The sequence below is a fragment of the Gopherus evgoodei genome, chromosome 6, assembly GCF_007399415.2.
Source record: "Gopherus evgoodei ecotype Sinaloan lineage chromosome 6, rGopEvg1_v1.p, whole genome shotgun sequence".
Taxonomy (NCBI): Eukaryota; Metazoa; Chordata; order Testudines; family Testudinidae; genus Gopherus; species Gopherus evgoodei.
The window spans coordinates 45,013,751-45,029,636 of NC_044327.1; the positions used below are offsets into that span (position 1 = coordinate 45,013,751).

At 43.1% G+C, this 15,886-nt stretch overlaps 1 protein-coding gene across 2 annotated transcripts in view; it reads right to left on the reverse strand.

Moving 5' to 3' along the window:
- Positions 1 to 15,886, reverse strand: part of FRMD3 (FERM domain containing 3) — a 206,055-nt gene that overhangs the window by 107,474 nt on the left and 82,695 nt on the right. The window contains exon 2 of one of the 2 annotated variants that reach the window (XM_030567430.1): positions 12,891 to 12,992. In XM_030567430.1, coding sequence (XP_030423290.1) covers positions 12,891 to 12,992 — 102 coding nt within the window. Of the gene's footprint in view, positions 1 to 12,890; positions 12,996 to 15,886 lie in introns of both variants that reach the window. The other variant, XM_030567428.1, reaches the window with a different exon arrangement.

The following is a 15,886-nucleotide window of genomic DNA, read 5'->3' on the forward strand; positions in this document are numbered from 1 at the left end:
ACGCCAGGAGTGAAAAACCTGTACACATAGCTCTGTGTGCCTTAAACTGCTAGGATGCAGATTTATTTCATGTGTCACAAACACCAAAAGAAAAAAAAAGTGTTTTGCTCAGATTTGACTTACAGTTAAATATTGCAGCTTCTATCATTTACCAAGCAAAACTGAGGCTAATTCATCAGATTAGATTTTTTGCTTCAAGGTTAACGAGGAATCAAAACAGTGCTTAAAAAGATAAAATTTCTGCGGTGATCTTCCATCAGTGGGGATCAGGGGAATTTAAGGATAGCTTCTTTGAGTACGCAGGTGGAGGAAGCATTCAATTGGACGCGTGACATCTCAGCAGTTACATCAGCTTTTTCTGTAGGTGTATTGGTGGAGATTTTCAAAAGCACAGACAACCTAACTGTTGTTTGTGTCTTTGAAAGTCTTCACCATTGTATATTTTTTGAATGCTCTATGTAGAGTTTTTAAAAGGTTCTCTCAATATCTCTCTTCCACCTTTGCAGAAATAGTTATTAACCTAGACTACACCTCAGAGTATTCATGTTATATTTAGTCTCAGACTATGAAATAGCTTTCATATTTAGGACCAAATTAAGGCTTCCACATGTGAGGAAGGGGAAATGTATTTCTCAGCAAAGGGTGCCTGCAGACTAGAGCTGTTTGGGAATTCTCACAATGGTTTTTGCTGCAGAAAGTCTCCCAAAATCATCTTTGGGAAACTTTCACATTGTACTGAAATTTTTCAAAATTTCCCTTGGAAAACTGAAACAAAATGTTTTGTTTAAGATAAGGGTTTGGTTGTTTTTTTTAAGCCAAATTAAACTCTGTTCACCTGTGCTGCTGCACTCCCTCACGGAAGATAATTTTAGTGCATCATGTCCCTATTCTTCTCTATGGACTGGACTCTCTGGCTGGACTGCATCTCCTTTGATGCACTGCGGTCTCCCCTCTGGCTGAACCGCCATATTGCATCATGGGTAAAGTTAAGATTTTTTGTCACAGGTATGTTTATGAAAGTCAGAGACAGGTCATGGGCATTAAACAAAAATTCACAGAAGCCTATGACCTGTCCCTGACTTTTACTAAAAATAGTCGGGGGGGGAGAGAAAAGAGGGGAAAACTAACAATGGGAGCCCTGCCAGGGGCTGATCACCAGACACTGCTGCAGCCCCACCGCTCCTTCTGCAGCGTTGACTCAGACCGGCCGCTGCTCCAGCCCCAGCTGCTGCTTCTGCAGCAGGGGTTGACCACCAGCCCCAGCAGCTGCTGTTCTAGCCCTAGGCCCTACTCCAATCCCACCACTGCGCCTGGGTGGGCGCTGACAGCTGCTCTAGCCCCACCATCACAGCTCGCTAAAGATGAAGAAGTCATGGAGGTCTGTTGAAATCATGGAATCCTCTGTGACAGAATCGGATCCTTAATCATGAGTAACCCATTGCCATAATGCAATACAGGAGATGGAGTCCTACCAGGGAACCTGGCCCATAGAAAAGAATGGAAGCATGGGGCATCTAAATTATAACTCTCGTGTGGCAACTCAGCAGCTCAGGCAGACAATTTAATATTAACCCTAGCCAACATTAAATATTTTGATTCAGGAGTGTTAAAATATCTAGTTTCTAGCAAAAATGTTGAAATGAGATATTCTGACATAGAGCAATCAATTTTTTTCTAAACTTTCCTTTCCAGAAAAAAATTTCGATATTTTGACCATTTGTCCCAATTTGGGGCAAAAAGAAAAATGTCAAAATTTCATGCAGAATAGAAATTCCAATTTTTAAACCAGCATTACTGGAGACATTCGGAGGCCATTGATGGTCCTAGTGACACTTACAGAACAATGTGAATGATCTAATCTTATTCAGACCAACTCTTTCATTCATTCTAGTTGTCAGGCAAGTATAATAACTGAACAATTTAGTAACTATAGGATCTCTGAACCTTAAAGCAATTTAACCCCTATTTTCCTTCCCTGGGATGCACCCATAACTGCAGTGCTTCTCATTACGCGCTGTATTTTTAACTAAAAAGGTCTTTACTTTCTAATGGCCTGTCGACACTTAAAAAGCTGCAAAAGTGTAGCTGCGCCACTGGAGTGCTTCAGTGAAGATGCTACTCACACCAATGGGAGAGCTTGTCTTGTTTGCGTAGGTAATCCGCCTTCCTGAGAGACAGTAGCTATGTTGACAGGAGAAGCCTTCTCGTCGACATAACGCTGTTGCTGTCTACGCCGTGAGCTAGGTCAGTACAAGTGCGTCACTCAGGGATGTGAATTTTCACACCCTTGAGCGATGCAGTTATACCAACATAAATTGCTAGTGTAAAAAAAAGTATTCATGTGTAAATGTAAAAAGTGTGAAAAGTATTCATCTCTGATCAGCAGATAAGTGGCACTGAGTAGCTATTTACAACACCAGGTGTCCTCTTATTGATCCACAATGCTGATGTGTTATGTATGCTTCCACAGCAAAAAATTCACGGTTAAGAAGGACACCACAGGGCTAAAAGAACAATTTAAAAATACATATTATTTAACCCATAAAGCACCAGAACCACATAAATATAAATGAAATAATCAGTTTGTTAAATAAAGAATTAACTGACATATGGGGCCAGATTATGTGCAGAATTTATTTATACATCTGAGAGATTGAGGAGGTAGGACAGAGGGGTAAGGAGAGTGCAAGAAGCCTCCCAACCTTCCTCTCAGGGACCTTGTAAGGGTCAGGTATACTTGCAGTCCCTGTAGCTCTCACCACCACCTCACACTGCTCCAAGACCATGGCCCAGCAAAATTCTACAGCAGCCCACAGAGTGGGAAAACAGCGTAGAGTCCAATGTTGCAATCCCCTGCTACTCTCCTTGGGGACTCCTCATTGTCCCCAAAATAGGGATGCATCTTTAAAAAAAGCTAAATTAAGCCCATAAAAAGAGTTATTGGTGGACCAACAATGGGAACCTGGGCCCTGACCCAAAACCCAGTGAAGTTAATGGGAAGCCTCCCATTGACTGCAGGGCACTCTGGATCAGGCCTCTGTTTCGCCAGGATGCGGAAGGGGGAAATTTAACAAACAACATGAATGCTGGTCATATTCAGAAGACAAATGTTCTATCACATACTCAGGAGTGCATGTGGCTGAATGGGATTACAAGGAGAACACCAGATTTCTTAACTACATTCCAGCCAATGTGTATTTAGCGCTAATGACACCCATTCATGCAACAGTCATTTTACTATAATTTTGGACGCTATAGGGAAGCAGTTTCCTGGACTTTTCAAAATGGAAGCAGTTTGCGTCTGTTCATAGAAGGGGTAACAAGAATTATCTGAAGCAGGAACAGTGAAACAAAAACAAAAAACCCCAAAGCCTCTGTTATAAATTATAGCTTCATTGAGTTTTGGGATAGAAGCAGAGACTGGAGATTGTTATCAAGATGTCACAAAGAGAAATACAGTAAGACCCTGAGTTATATTTCCTGATCCCAGTCATATGACTTGAGTCAGGACTGCAAAAGTTTGGGTCTGTCACATAACAGGTCAGTATTCACTGTACAGTTGTATCATCTTGTTTTGTGCCTAAGAAACCAAGTTTGTCCACTTTAAACAGGACAACCAGATGCAAAGAGCACAAGGACACATAGAAGATATACTGAAATATTACTGAAAAACTACTGGAGATGGAACAAAATTAGAGTCTTTCATCCAAACTTAAAGCCAAAGCTAAACTTTAAGATAAATATCATCCAGCATCCCTTCTTTGAAAAAACAAAACAACCCCCGTTTAGCCATAATGCAGTTCCTTTCTTCAGGTCATTGTCAAGAACAGAGACAGAAAAGGCCAAAATAGTAACAGCTGCTATAGCTATTACAGGGCCTCCAGGCACAGACGGGGGGAATTTGTGGGTGCCCACTTTATGCTGGCAGAGCTGATGCAAAATCGTCAACACCAGCTTCAAGGGTCCCACAGGCAATATCCACAGTTTAAGGGGGCTACCCAGCAGGTCTGGAGCCTTGCTACTAGCTCTGAATCCCCAGCAAGAGCTCCTAATATAGGAAGCATGTCAGGGGCTTTCCACAGCAGGCCAGGAACAAGCTGTAGGCAGAGAGGAGTGTGCTGTTACAACCCAGCTATTCTGCACTGATATAACAGCCCATAGGGCCATCCTACAGGGACACACATTAGGGCAGCACCCAGCAGACCCAGAACAGGAGAGGCACAAGCCAACCCCTCTCGGTCCCTGCATTGGCTTCTTCACCAGACCAGGGATGAATCTGTTCCAGAAGGAGCTACAAGAACAAGACCACCAGTGCTAGTGGCCTTCAGCTGTGTTGAAAACCAGTAGTGTCGCGTGGCAGATATTCGTTGTACAAACCTGAAATATCACACAAGCTGCATGTACATACCGTAATGCCATATGGGAGAAACCCAGTGTCACTGTAGTTGAATCCTTTCCAAAACCACATGCTCCTATTTAATTCATGATGAGCACCACTTGGTGCAGCAAAAGCAGCTGCTTGTGTGGCCCGAGCCTAGTCCCCTGGTGCCTATTTCCCTAGGCCAGCACATATTCTGAATCACTTCCCCGAGGAAAGAAACATTGTGACACAATCTCTCTTCCCCTCTCCCACTCCATGTCATCCAGTTTGCATACAGCTGGCACTCCTACCCCTAGGATCACAGACTCCCGGTATTTTTCTTCAGGAGGAAAAACATTGAATGAGCCATAGCCATCAAGCAGAGCACATAGTTAACCCATGGAATAAGAACACATGATTCCTACTTCCCTCATCCTTCCTCCCCCATGCCCTCCTATGACTTGACAAACCCACTTGTGGCTGCCTTGTCTTAAATTAGACTAAGTTCTTTGGGCAAGGGACTGTCTCTTCCAATGACTATGATCAGCATCTAAAATAATGAGTCCTGACTTCACCGCTGGGTGCTACTAAAATTACAGGAGGTGCTGTTCGCATTACCATACATAAGATCATAACAGAAGAGGAGCAGCTGTGACCTTGGTTATATTAGTGCCCCTCAGTAGAAATGACAGTCTGGCAATGCGAGTAGCAGCACCTTCCATGAATGGACAGAGGTTCAGCGTTTCACTGACTGATCCACAATGGGCAAGGACTGAGATGCACTTTCTGCTGAGCATTTATTTCAGATTTACACTCATGAGCCCATCCAGCCTCATCGAGCCAACTCTATGAGCTTTGAGTGAGCTCAAAGGCAACACTCAGAGTCACAGAGTTTAAGGCCAGAATAGACCATTAGATCATCAAGTCTGATCACCTGTGTATCACAGACCACAGACACCACCCAACACCTGCACACTAAGCCCAACAACAGAAATGAGACCAAAATAAATGAGTCCCACAGAAGACTAGACTATTATGTGCCACAGGCAAAGAATAGGAGGGAGTGAGGTACACCAGTACTTGAGGCCACTGCAATGGCAGGGAAATGATTGAATGTGATATACCCATGTAATCCTGACTAGTGACCCTCATCCACATGCTGCAGAGGAAGGCAAACAAAAAACCCAAGGTCACTGCCAAACTGACTTGGGAGAAAATTCCTTCTCAATCCTACATATGGCGATCAGTTAGATCTGTGCAGATGAGCATTAAGCACCTGAGAATGTTCAGTGCCCCATCAGACCACTGGCCCTCCCCGCCCAGTGACTCATCTCCAGCCCTGGGCATCCCTGAAACTTCAGAGGAAGGAGATCTAAAAAATTCCCAGAATACATTGGGGGAGGAAAACAATGCCTTCCTGATCCCTGCAGGTGGCCAGCTGGAACCCTGAAGCATGAGCCTGAGCCCTGGTCTACACTATGAGGTTAGGTCGAATTTAGCCTCTGCCATGACTATTGCATAAGGACAGTAAAATACCCACAGTGCTTCTCTCCAGGCTATTTTGATACTGCCATTGCCCTCACTCTGCTGTTCATCATACTTTACCCCTTCTAGTTGGAAACCCTGATATTCCAAAATAATGTCTAGACAGGACTTCAGAATCCAAATATCAGTTCCTTTCCAAAATCTGATTTCAATATTATAGTAACATTCAGAGAACCAGACCCTCTACTGAAATAAATCAGCACAATTCTACTGAAGGCAATAGAGCTACAGTGATTTATACCAGTTAAGCCCCTAATCTGCATTCATCAGGATACAACAAATCTGCGATACTTTTAAGCAAATAGTGATGTATGTGTGCTACTGATGGAAAGTGGCTGATTTGTTTTAGTTTTGTTTGCATTCATATTAAATTGCTTAGGCAGCTGTTTGGTTGTAAAATCATTTCAAAGACATTAATCTTCACAAATTATTTCAGTTGGTGATACTATTTCAGAAATAAATATTGTGTTTCCATTTACACAATTGATTTTGACTATTTATTACAAAATTTTAGTTAGAGGAGTACTGGAGAGAGTCCCACCACATATATACACAAACTATCATCTAACTCTAATCTATAGGTCTAAGACACAATCTCTCCAGTGCTCCTCTTTGCGCTATACATCAATCCCTTGTAGGAGGCTGTGGCACAAAAACCACAATCTAGTCCTCATATATAGCTTTATAACATGCTACATGTAAGTGTAGTTAACAACTCTTCTACCACAGTCCACAGAGGTTGGCAATTATCTATTTTCTCTCCCTTCCTTCTATTTTGAATCATAACACCACCAGGGACCTAGGGCAGATTCTAGAGAGCAAGGGAAATAACCCACTTCCTTTCCTGAGAAACCAAGGGATGCACCCCACCCATGTACTTATTTCGCTACACTGATACCAACTTGGACTCTTAATACATTCCATGGGTGGCGTACCCGAGCCCACTTATCCACTGATGCTCTAAAAACTCCCATACCCCAATCTGGGTCTATGTTGGTTATGTATGTATGTATGTATGTATGTATGTATGTATGTATGTATGTATGTATGTATCTCTTCATCCTTGTAACCGATACCAGTAATCCCTCATAACTCAAGCCTGACTCCAGATGTACAGTACCTTCCCACTTAACTTGTGTATATTTAATTTTAAACATTAACTATAATAAAAATTTTAAATCTGTTCTCCTTGGCCAGCATGGCTCCGTAAGACAAGAGCTGCATCCTGTACTTGGTGAAGCTGCCAAAAGGTCTTAATGATGCAAGATGACGTTTTGGATATTCTGTGTTAAACACTGTGCAGCTTCATGAAACTACCTGTGGGTTTTCCTCCTGAAATGAGCATACCTGTCAATAATACAAATAATTCAGAGAACTTCTTAAAAAGACTCTCAACTCAAGCTGTATCAACTGACAGAATGAGTCTATTATCCTGAGCTCAGAAAAGGCTCAGACTCAGCGCAGTATTTGAGTAAGATCAGCTGATGGATGAAAACCAGCTAGCTCAGGGGTTCTCAAACTGAGGGTCAGGACCCATCAGGAGGTCACAAGGTTGTTATACCGGGGGTCGCAAGCTGTTAGCCTCCACCCCAAACCCTGTTTTGCCTCCTGCATTTATAATGGTTTTAAATATATAAAAAAGTGTTTTTAATTGATAAGGAGAGGGGCTTGCAGTGTGAAAGGGGTTACCAGCACAAAACTCAGAGCCACTGAGCCAGTTGAAGCTGAACCCCAGTAAGACAAAAGCTGGTGGGCAGAGAAAAGCATTTTCAAGAGTCTGCAGCCACAGTACAGCTTTAATTTCGTTTAAAGTACATACCCACAACTGTCAATTCAGACAGTAGTTCAGGAGCATTCTTTGATTCCTAGCTTGTGGATGTTGCTATTCGAGAACTTAGCACAAGTAATGCCTTCCATCATAGAATCATAGACTCTAGGACTGGAAGGGACCTCGAGAGGTCATCGAGTCCAGTCCCCTGCCCTCATGGCAGGACCAAATACTGTCTAGACCATCCCTGATAGACATTTATCTAACCTACTCTTAAATATCTCCAGCGATGGAGATTCCACAACTTCCCTAGGCAATCTATTCCAGTGTTTAACTACCCTGACAGTTAGGAACTTTTTCCTAATGTCCAACCTAAATCTCCCCAGCTGCTCAGAGACTCCACCCATCTTGGAGGACAATGACCTGGCCTCAGTTATTCACACGGTTGTCATTTTACATCAATGCAATATACCTGGGCATGAAGCCTTCAGCTCTTAGGAAATTCCAGTGCTACAGAATACTGCAGTCTGCAGCACATCTCTTCAGCAACACAAACTACCATGAGATCACATTAGTCCTCTGCCTCCTAAATTTTGAGGGGCCAGTCTGTGTCTGTGCAATGAACATCCCCACGAATCAAGGACCAATACAAACCTCATCACATTCCACTCTAAGAGCAAGGCACATGTCTTTGACCATGACTTCTCTAATATACATACATAGCCAGGACCAGCACCAGGCACCAGCTCAGCAAGCAGGTGCTTGGGGCGGCAGTCTGTCTCTTCGGCAGTGGGTCCCTCACTCCCTCTCAGAGTGAAGGACCAGCCGCCTGAATTGCCGCCGAAGACTGAAGTGGCGGTGGTAATGCTGCAGATCACGGCTTTTTTTTTCCCCCCCTCCTCCTCTCGCTGCTGCTTGGGGCAGCAAAAACTCTGGAGCCAGCTCTGTACATAGCAACAAGTATATTTAAATAAACAACAACAAGCTACCAAAACAAGATACTCCTCCACACATACTTCTCCCCCTATGGAGAGCATGAGAAAACACACACATGACAGATATTAGTCACTTTATTCTTAGGCACACTGAATCACATCCAGATTGAAGCAATTGTCACATTTACAGAGAAAGTAACTATGCAGCTGGGACTATGTGAAACTCTAGCAGCAGAATTCACAACTCCGGAGAAACAATTCTGCAGCAGCAAGAACTTTACTTTTTAGGTATCAGATTTTAATATTAAATGTTCAAAAAAATGTTCTGTGCATTATTTGCTGCCCACCTCAACACTATTTTCATATGAGATCTGCGCTTGTTTTGGCTTTGCTAGTAGAATAAAATGCAATGTTATAGTTTAACAAATGCTATGGTAAGGCTTTGCTACTGCAAGCATGCAAGTTAGGCCATGTCTACATCTAAAATTTTGCAGCGCTGGTTGTTACAGCTGTATTAGTACAGCTGTATAGGGCCAGCGCTGCAGAGTGGCCACACTTACAGCAACCAGCGCTGCAAGTGGTGTTAGATGTGGCCACACTGCAGCGCTGTTGGGCGGCTTCAAGGGGGGTTCCGGGAGGAGAGAGCAAACCGGGAAAGGAAACCAGCTTCCCCGCGGTTTGCTCTCTCGGTCCCGGAGCCAGCCAGCAAACCGCAGGGAAGGAGACCTGCTTGCTCGGGGTTCCGGGACCGAGAGAGCAAACCGGGAACGCCGCGGTTTGCTCTCTCGGTCCCGGAGCCACCCAGCAAACCGCAGGGAAGGAGACCTGCTTGCTCGGGGTTCCGGGACCGAGAGAGCAAACCGGGAACGCCGCGGTTTGCTCTCTCGGTCCCGGAGCCACCCAGCAAACCGCAGGGAAGGAGACCTGCTTGCTCGGGGTTCCGGGACCGAGAGAGCAAACCACGGCGAAGCTGGTTTCCTTTCCCGGTTTGCTCTCTCGGTCCCGGAACCCCGAGCAAGCAGGTCTCCTTCCCTGCGGTTTGCTGGCTGGCTCCGGGACCGAGAGAGCAAACCGCGGCGTTCCCGGTTTGCTCTCTCGGTCCCGGAACCCCGAGCAAGCAGGTCTCCTTCCCTGCGGTTTGCTGGCTGGCTCCGGGACCGAGAGAGCAAACCGGGAAAGGAAACCAGCTTGATTACCAGAGGCTTCCTCCTTCCACGGAGGTCAAGAAAAGCGCTGGTAACTGTCTACATTGGATTACCAGCGCTGGATCACCAGCGCTGGATCCTCTACACCCGAGACAAAACGGGAGTACGGCCAGCGCTGCAAACAGGGAGTTGCAGCGCTGGTGGTGCCCTGCAGATGTGTACACCTTCAAAGTTGCAGCGCTGTAACTCCCTCACCAGCGCTGCAACTTTCTGATGTAGACAAGCCCTTAGTCTAAAATTTCACCACTCTGTTGGCATATAGGACACTGAAGCATCTTGTCAAACATATGATGCTAAGTAATTTATATACTGCGATGGTTTATCATAAATCAAGTTCTAAAGAGCTCTTAGTCAAACCACCAGACTCCATAGCTTTAAAAAGAAGAAAATCCTATTTTAATAATGCAAGAACACAATCTTGATCTCACATAATGGACCTGATGCACTCTGTTTATAGACTTTGTTTGAATTCATTTATTTTTGTTTTATTATAAGAAACAAAACAAACAGTCAGCAGACATTATGAAAAATAGGGGCTTTCTTCCTTGCAGAGGCTGGCAGAATTGTGTGACAATTGGGAAGCCTCTTCTACAGATTACAATTGCTTGCAGGTGGCAGTCGCTGAGCAGTACTTGTGCTGCTGCCATTGCCACTACCCTCTGAACTGAGGACGAACTGTGATTTCATGCTTTCCACAACCTTTCTGTATCTCTACAGCTTCATACCTCACAATACAACTCATCTGCTGGGACCTCACTTTTTATTAGCACAAGTGACTAATCTCAGGAAGCTGAAATACACAGTTTTCCATACTTTCATTTGTATGTGTAAAGCTATGACTCTGACATCATCACTTCAAATTTACTGCTCCAGCTATTTTTTGTTGAGCTGCATATTTCTGAACTTCATCCACTATTTTCAAGGCCTGTTTACAATGTTTGGGCCCCAGCAAGTTATGTGATACAGTGCCGACCATTTCACATTGCTTGAATAACTAAAGTTGAAAGAATACAATAAAACAGAGCATGGAAGGGAGAACTGACACATGGGGGAGTTTCTAAACAAAAAGAGAGTGTTGCTCTCAGTGTGTCATCCATGGCACTTAAGTATAGCTCACAAGAGTGTCTCTTATAATTCCACACAGGGTCGGCTCTAGGCACCAGCATTCCAAGCATGTGCTTGGAGCAGCACTTTTCAAGGGGAGGCATTCCAGCCCTTTGAGGGTGGCACTCCAGCATTTTTTTTTTTTTGCACGCTTCAGCAGCAGTGCTCCAGCTTATTTATTTATTTATTGCTTGAGGAGGAAAAAAAAACTGGAGCCGGCCCTGATTCCACAGTATTAACATATTTACCCGAGAGGTTTAGGATCACACAAAAAAGCCAGAATTAGAGTCTAATTAGAAACAGATATCCCTCTGTTTATGCTGATGTTTAAAAATTAAAATATATTATTGTTTCTGCTCATTCTAATTTGGGGCAAATAGCTTCAGTTTTACTGCTTATGAAGGATTAACTATATTGATCTGAGCTATTGCTAATTGAGACTGTTCTAATAAGGTAGATGATATGCAAGTGGCCCAAACACAGCTTAGCAATGCAACTTCTACAGGATTCCATTCTATAGGACCGACCAGGGGGAGCTCATCATGCTGATTTTTGCCAAACTTATTTGATTTGTGGTGCTGACAAGTATTCGGTGAGAGCTACACTGAGATTATCAAACCCATTTTCACTTTTGACCCATACCCAATTTCAGCTTATTGTAGGTCTCTGGAGAGAAAAGGCTGGTGTGCTATGCCACTGTGCCACTCTATTCCCTAGCTAAACCTTAGCTCTGCAACAGAACCATATGGTGCCAAAGCTGTTCTCAATTCACTGTCCAAAGGCTTCAGTTTCTATTGCTGATTATCCCTTACCATACACAACCAACAATATTCATTCAAAAAAACCAAAACAAAACCAAACCATACAAACACAGAAAATAAGGCTGCACAGGCATACAAGAAAACTCCGATAGAGGACAAAGTGCAAGGCCACCTTCCCCCAGAGGAGAATGTGCTCATCGCTGTGCAAATGACTGCACACAACATTGGCACTAATTCACTTTGCACAGTAGAATACCTGGAAATAATGCAAAGATGCTAATGGTGAATGCTAATTGGAAAATTTCATCTGACAAGCTGTTTTCTATATTACAGCTCTCCAAGCTCATTCAAAAAGTGAACTGGGATAGCTGACAGCCTTCTGCTGTTAAACTCAATGTGCTTTCTGCCAGCAAGTTCAGAGAAGCAGTCCCTGCATAAAATGTACCACTATAGAATCAACTACACTGTGAGATCCTGGAGCTAGAACCCTTTAGCATAACCACCGCTCCTCACGAGTCATGACTCAATCTTTCCCTCATCACTAGGACAACGGCAAGGAGCACTGCGCAATTTAAAATACACCAATTATTCCCAAGACCACAGACCTATGTTTATTGCAGGGGTGGCCACCTGTGGCTCCAGAGCCACATGAAGCTCTTCAGAAGTTAATATGTGGCTCCTTGTATTGGCACCTACTTCGGAGCTGGAGCTACAGGTGTCAACTTTCCAATGCGCCAGGGAGTGCATAGTGCTCAACCCCTGGCTCTGTCACAGGCTTGCCCCCACTCCACCCCTTCTACCCCCTCCCCTGAGCCTGCCATGCCCTCACCCCTTCCCAGAGCCTCCTGCACGCCACGAAACAGCTGATCAGGAGGTGTGGGGAGGCGCTGATTGGTGGAGCTGTCAGTGGGCGGGAGGCGCTGGGAATGGAGCAGAGAGCTGATGGGGAGCTGCTGACATATTACTGTGGCTCTTCAGTAATGTATATTAGTAAATTCTGGCTCCTTCTCAGGCTCAGGTTGGCCACCCTTGGTTTATTGGTTCATTTGACTCATACGAAGTGAGAGAAATGAATGTAGAATGATTTATGGATTAGGGTCTGAGAGCACTTCAACAGTAATACTGTAGCTTTGCATTAGAGTTTGCCTGCTTGTTACCCATATCAATACAATCTTACTTAGAAATAAGTTTAGTGAGGGTTTCTCTACATACCCGCTGTTTCTCAGGGTCGACATATCGAATGCCAAAATAGTCTTTTTCCAGTAAGCTGTAATAGTTGCAGATATGATCTATGAGAAACTGACCTTTGGTCTCCTTCTGAAAAAGAAAAAAAAATTAGTAACCTTATATTGTATTACTCTAAATACACTCGGCACACATTCCAAACCCATTATTTATGAACTCTTAGAAGTCTAATACGGAGAGTTAAAGAAGGTGGGAATAAAAGCTTTTTACGGCAATCAGGTGAGGACAAAAAACAATGAATATCCACTTCCCTTGAAGAGATACAAAAACCAAAATGTATTCTAAAAATGCTATTGTATTCATTCCTGTGTCTTCACAAATTGCTACATCAGAACAAAGGGTGGCATTTCCTCGGGTATACTCCTGATTACTTCTAAAATTGGACATTTAGAAAATCGACACTGTAACCATGTTTCTGTAGGATGTTACTCTGTCCACTTGACCTTATGTCCACACCTTATCTATCGTTCTCTGCAGACATAAGCATTTTGCACAATGGCCATTTATTTAGCCACAGAATTTCAAACCATTCACATGTTTTTTTGCATTCATAAGACTTGTGTTGGACCTCATTTTTCACTGCTAAGATCTGTTTGCAAACTCTGAGTGCACCACTACAGATGCACTCAGTTGTTGTACCCATCCACTCATACGTGCATGCAATTTATGGATTTGAGTGCTCACACAGATGTGGATAAATCAGGTGTAGAGATACCCACGTACTTCGGGGCTGAAGATCAGATTCCTTACTATACACCAATACCCTAAAGACTTATCAGAGATTTCTCATTAAAAAAAACAAAAAAAAAAACACAAACCACCACAAACCCTAGCCACAGACAAACCACATGAGAATTTTCATCTCTAGTCATACAACTGTGGAAGAAAGGCTTCCAAAATATGGATATGTACGAAATATCCCTGAAATTAAAGGCAGAAGTAGTATTTATTGTATATCATACCTACCAATAGTTTAAAGCTACAAATACCAAAGGGATATTTCTGGATAAAAATATCAATATACTTTTAAACTCTACTGAGATACATAGGATTAGGATAGTATTGTGGGTTTTTTAAAGTGACATGGGGGCAGGGAATGTTAAATAATTTACTTGAAAAATAAATACAATTGGTAGATATTCTGTACTTCTCATTGCTTCTCACAGTGACCCTCAGTGAAAAGAACTCCCCACTTACTAAGGAAAACAATGAAAGTCAGAGAGCCAAGGAATAAGAGGAATGTCTAGCACAAAGTATCATTTGTCTTTCTTCGGACCTTTTTGTGGCTAAGGGATTCCTAGTGCTCTACCATCACACTACAGGTTGTAGGGGGGACTTAACTGCCACATCTGCACAGATAATTTAGTCCAGTATCCCCCTGATAATTGCCAATACCAGTAATTCCAGAGGAAACTCTGGGGAACCTCCATCTAGAAAGATCCAGAAGAACTACCCATGAGGTTAAAAGATTATTTACCCCAGCCAACTGCATGCATTGCATTTTAATTTAGCCAGTGTAAACTAATCCTTTCCTGAATCCTGTAGGCTTTGGCTTCAATGGTATTTTCTAGCAATAAGTTCCATTAGTTAATTAGGTGTTGCGTAAAAAACCCCCAGAATATAAACTACTTAAGGAAACCTTTAATCTTTTTTTCTGAAAGGAGTAAGATCATGTATAGAATCCTTAACACTGATTCACTCCAGCAGGTTTAAAAAAAACAACCAACAATTAAGCAGGTTTTGAGAATGTCACAATAAATTTAAACAAACTGAAAAACTTTCATCACACATGGGGCACATTCAATTGTTTGAAATTAAACCTACATCTTGCATAACAATACTGGTATCCAGCCAGGCATAAGAGGCCTTTTGTATAGAACACATTACATTGAATAAGTTATTCTTTTGTTTCCTTGTTATCAGCATGAGCCTAATGATGATCAAGCTATAAGGTGACATGGGATTCAGAGCAAGCAATATTTTTCAAGTGAAACTCTCATCACCATAGCTCCAAAATGCACAGGCCAAATGCGTTTACAAAATTAAGAAAGCACAGCATGCTTTTCCCCAAAGGAGTATGTTGAACTGCAGAAGTTTACGTTCAGAACACATTTCAATCCTTCTATGACAATTGGAGTTCCAATCTGCTTGTTGTTGCACTGTTTGTCATGAGTCACATATGAAAATTTCACTTGTATTGCAAATACTGAGATTTCAGACTACTTATTCCAAGTATTGTATTCTCAGTACTATGCACCCTGATACTATGGGTGCACAGAAATACTATCTTGTCGGTACCTAGGGTACGTCTTCACTACCCGCCGTATCAGTGGGTAGCAATCGATTGCTCGGGGATCAATATATCGCGTCTCATCTAGATGCGATATATCGATCCCCGAACGCGCTTATATCGATTCCGTAACTCCACCAACCCGAACAGCGTTGCAGAATCGACAGGGGGAGCCGCGGACATCGATCCCGCGCCGTGAGGACGGTGAGTAATTCGATCTTAGATACTTCAACTTCAGCTACGTTATTCACATAGCTGAAGTTGCGTATCTAAGATCGATTTTCCCCCGTAGTGTAGACCAGCCCCTAGACAGTGAGCTCTTTGGGGCAGGGACTGTCTTCTTCCTGTATGCCTGTACAGTCCTCACCACAATAGGGCCCTGATTCTTGATTGGTGCAACACAAAATTATAAACAAACAAGTACATAAATAAAATAGACTGGGATTAGATAGACACTAAAAGTACATTAAAAATAGCTCCCTTTCACTCCTCAGACACCAATGTCCTTAAGAGACTGTAATTAAACTGCACTACACTTGCTGTAGTTACCAACAAGATCCAATGTCTGGAAGTTGAAGCTAGACAAATTCAAACTGGAATTAAATGTGTAAATTTTTAACGTTCAGGGTGATATACCCACTAGAACAGAGGTTCTCAATCTGAGGGTTGTGAC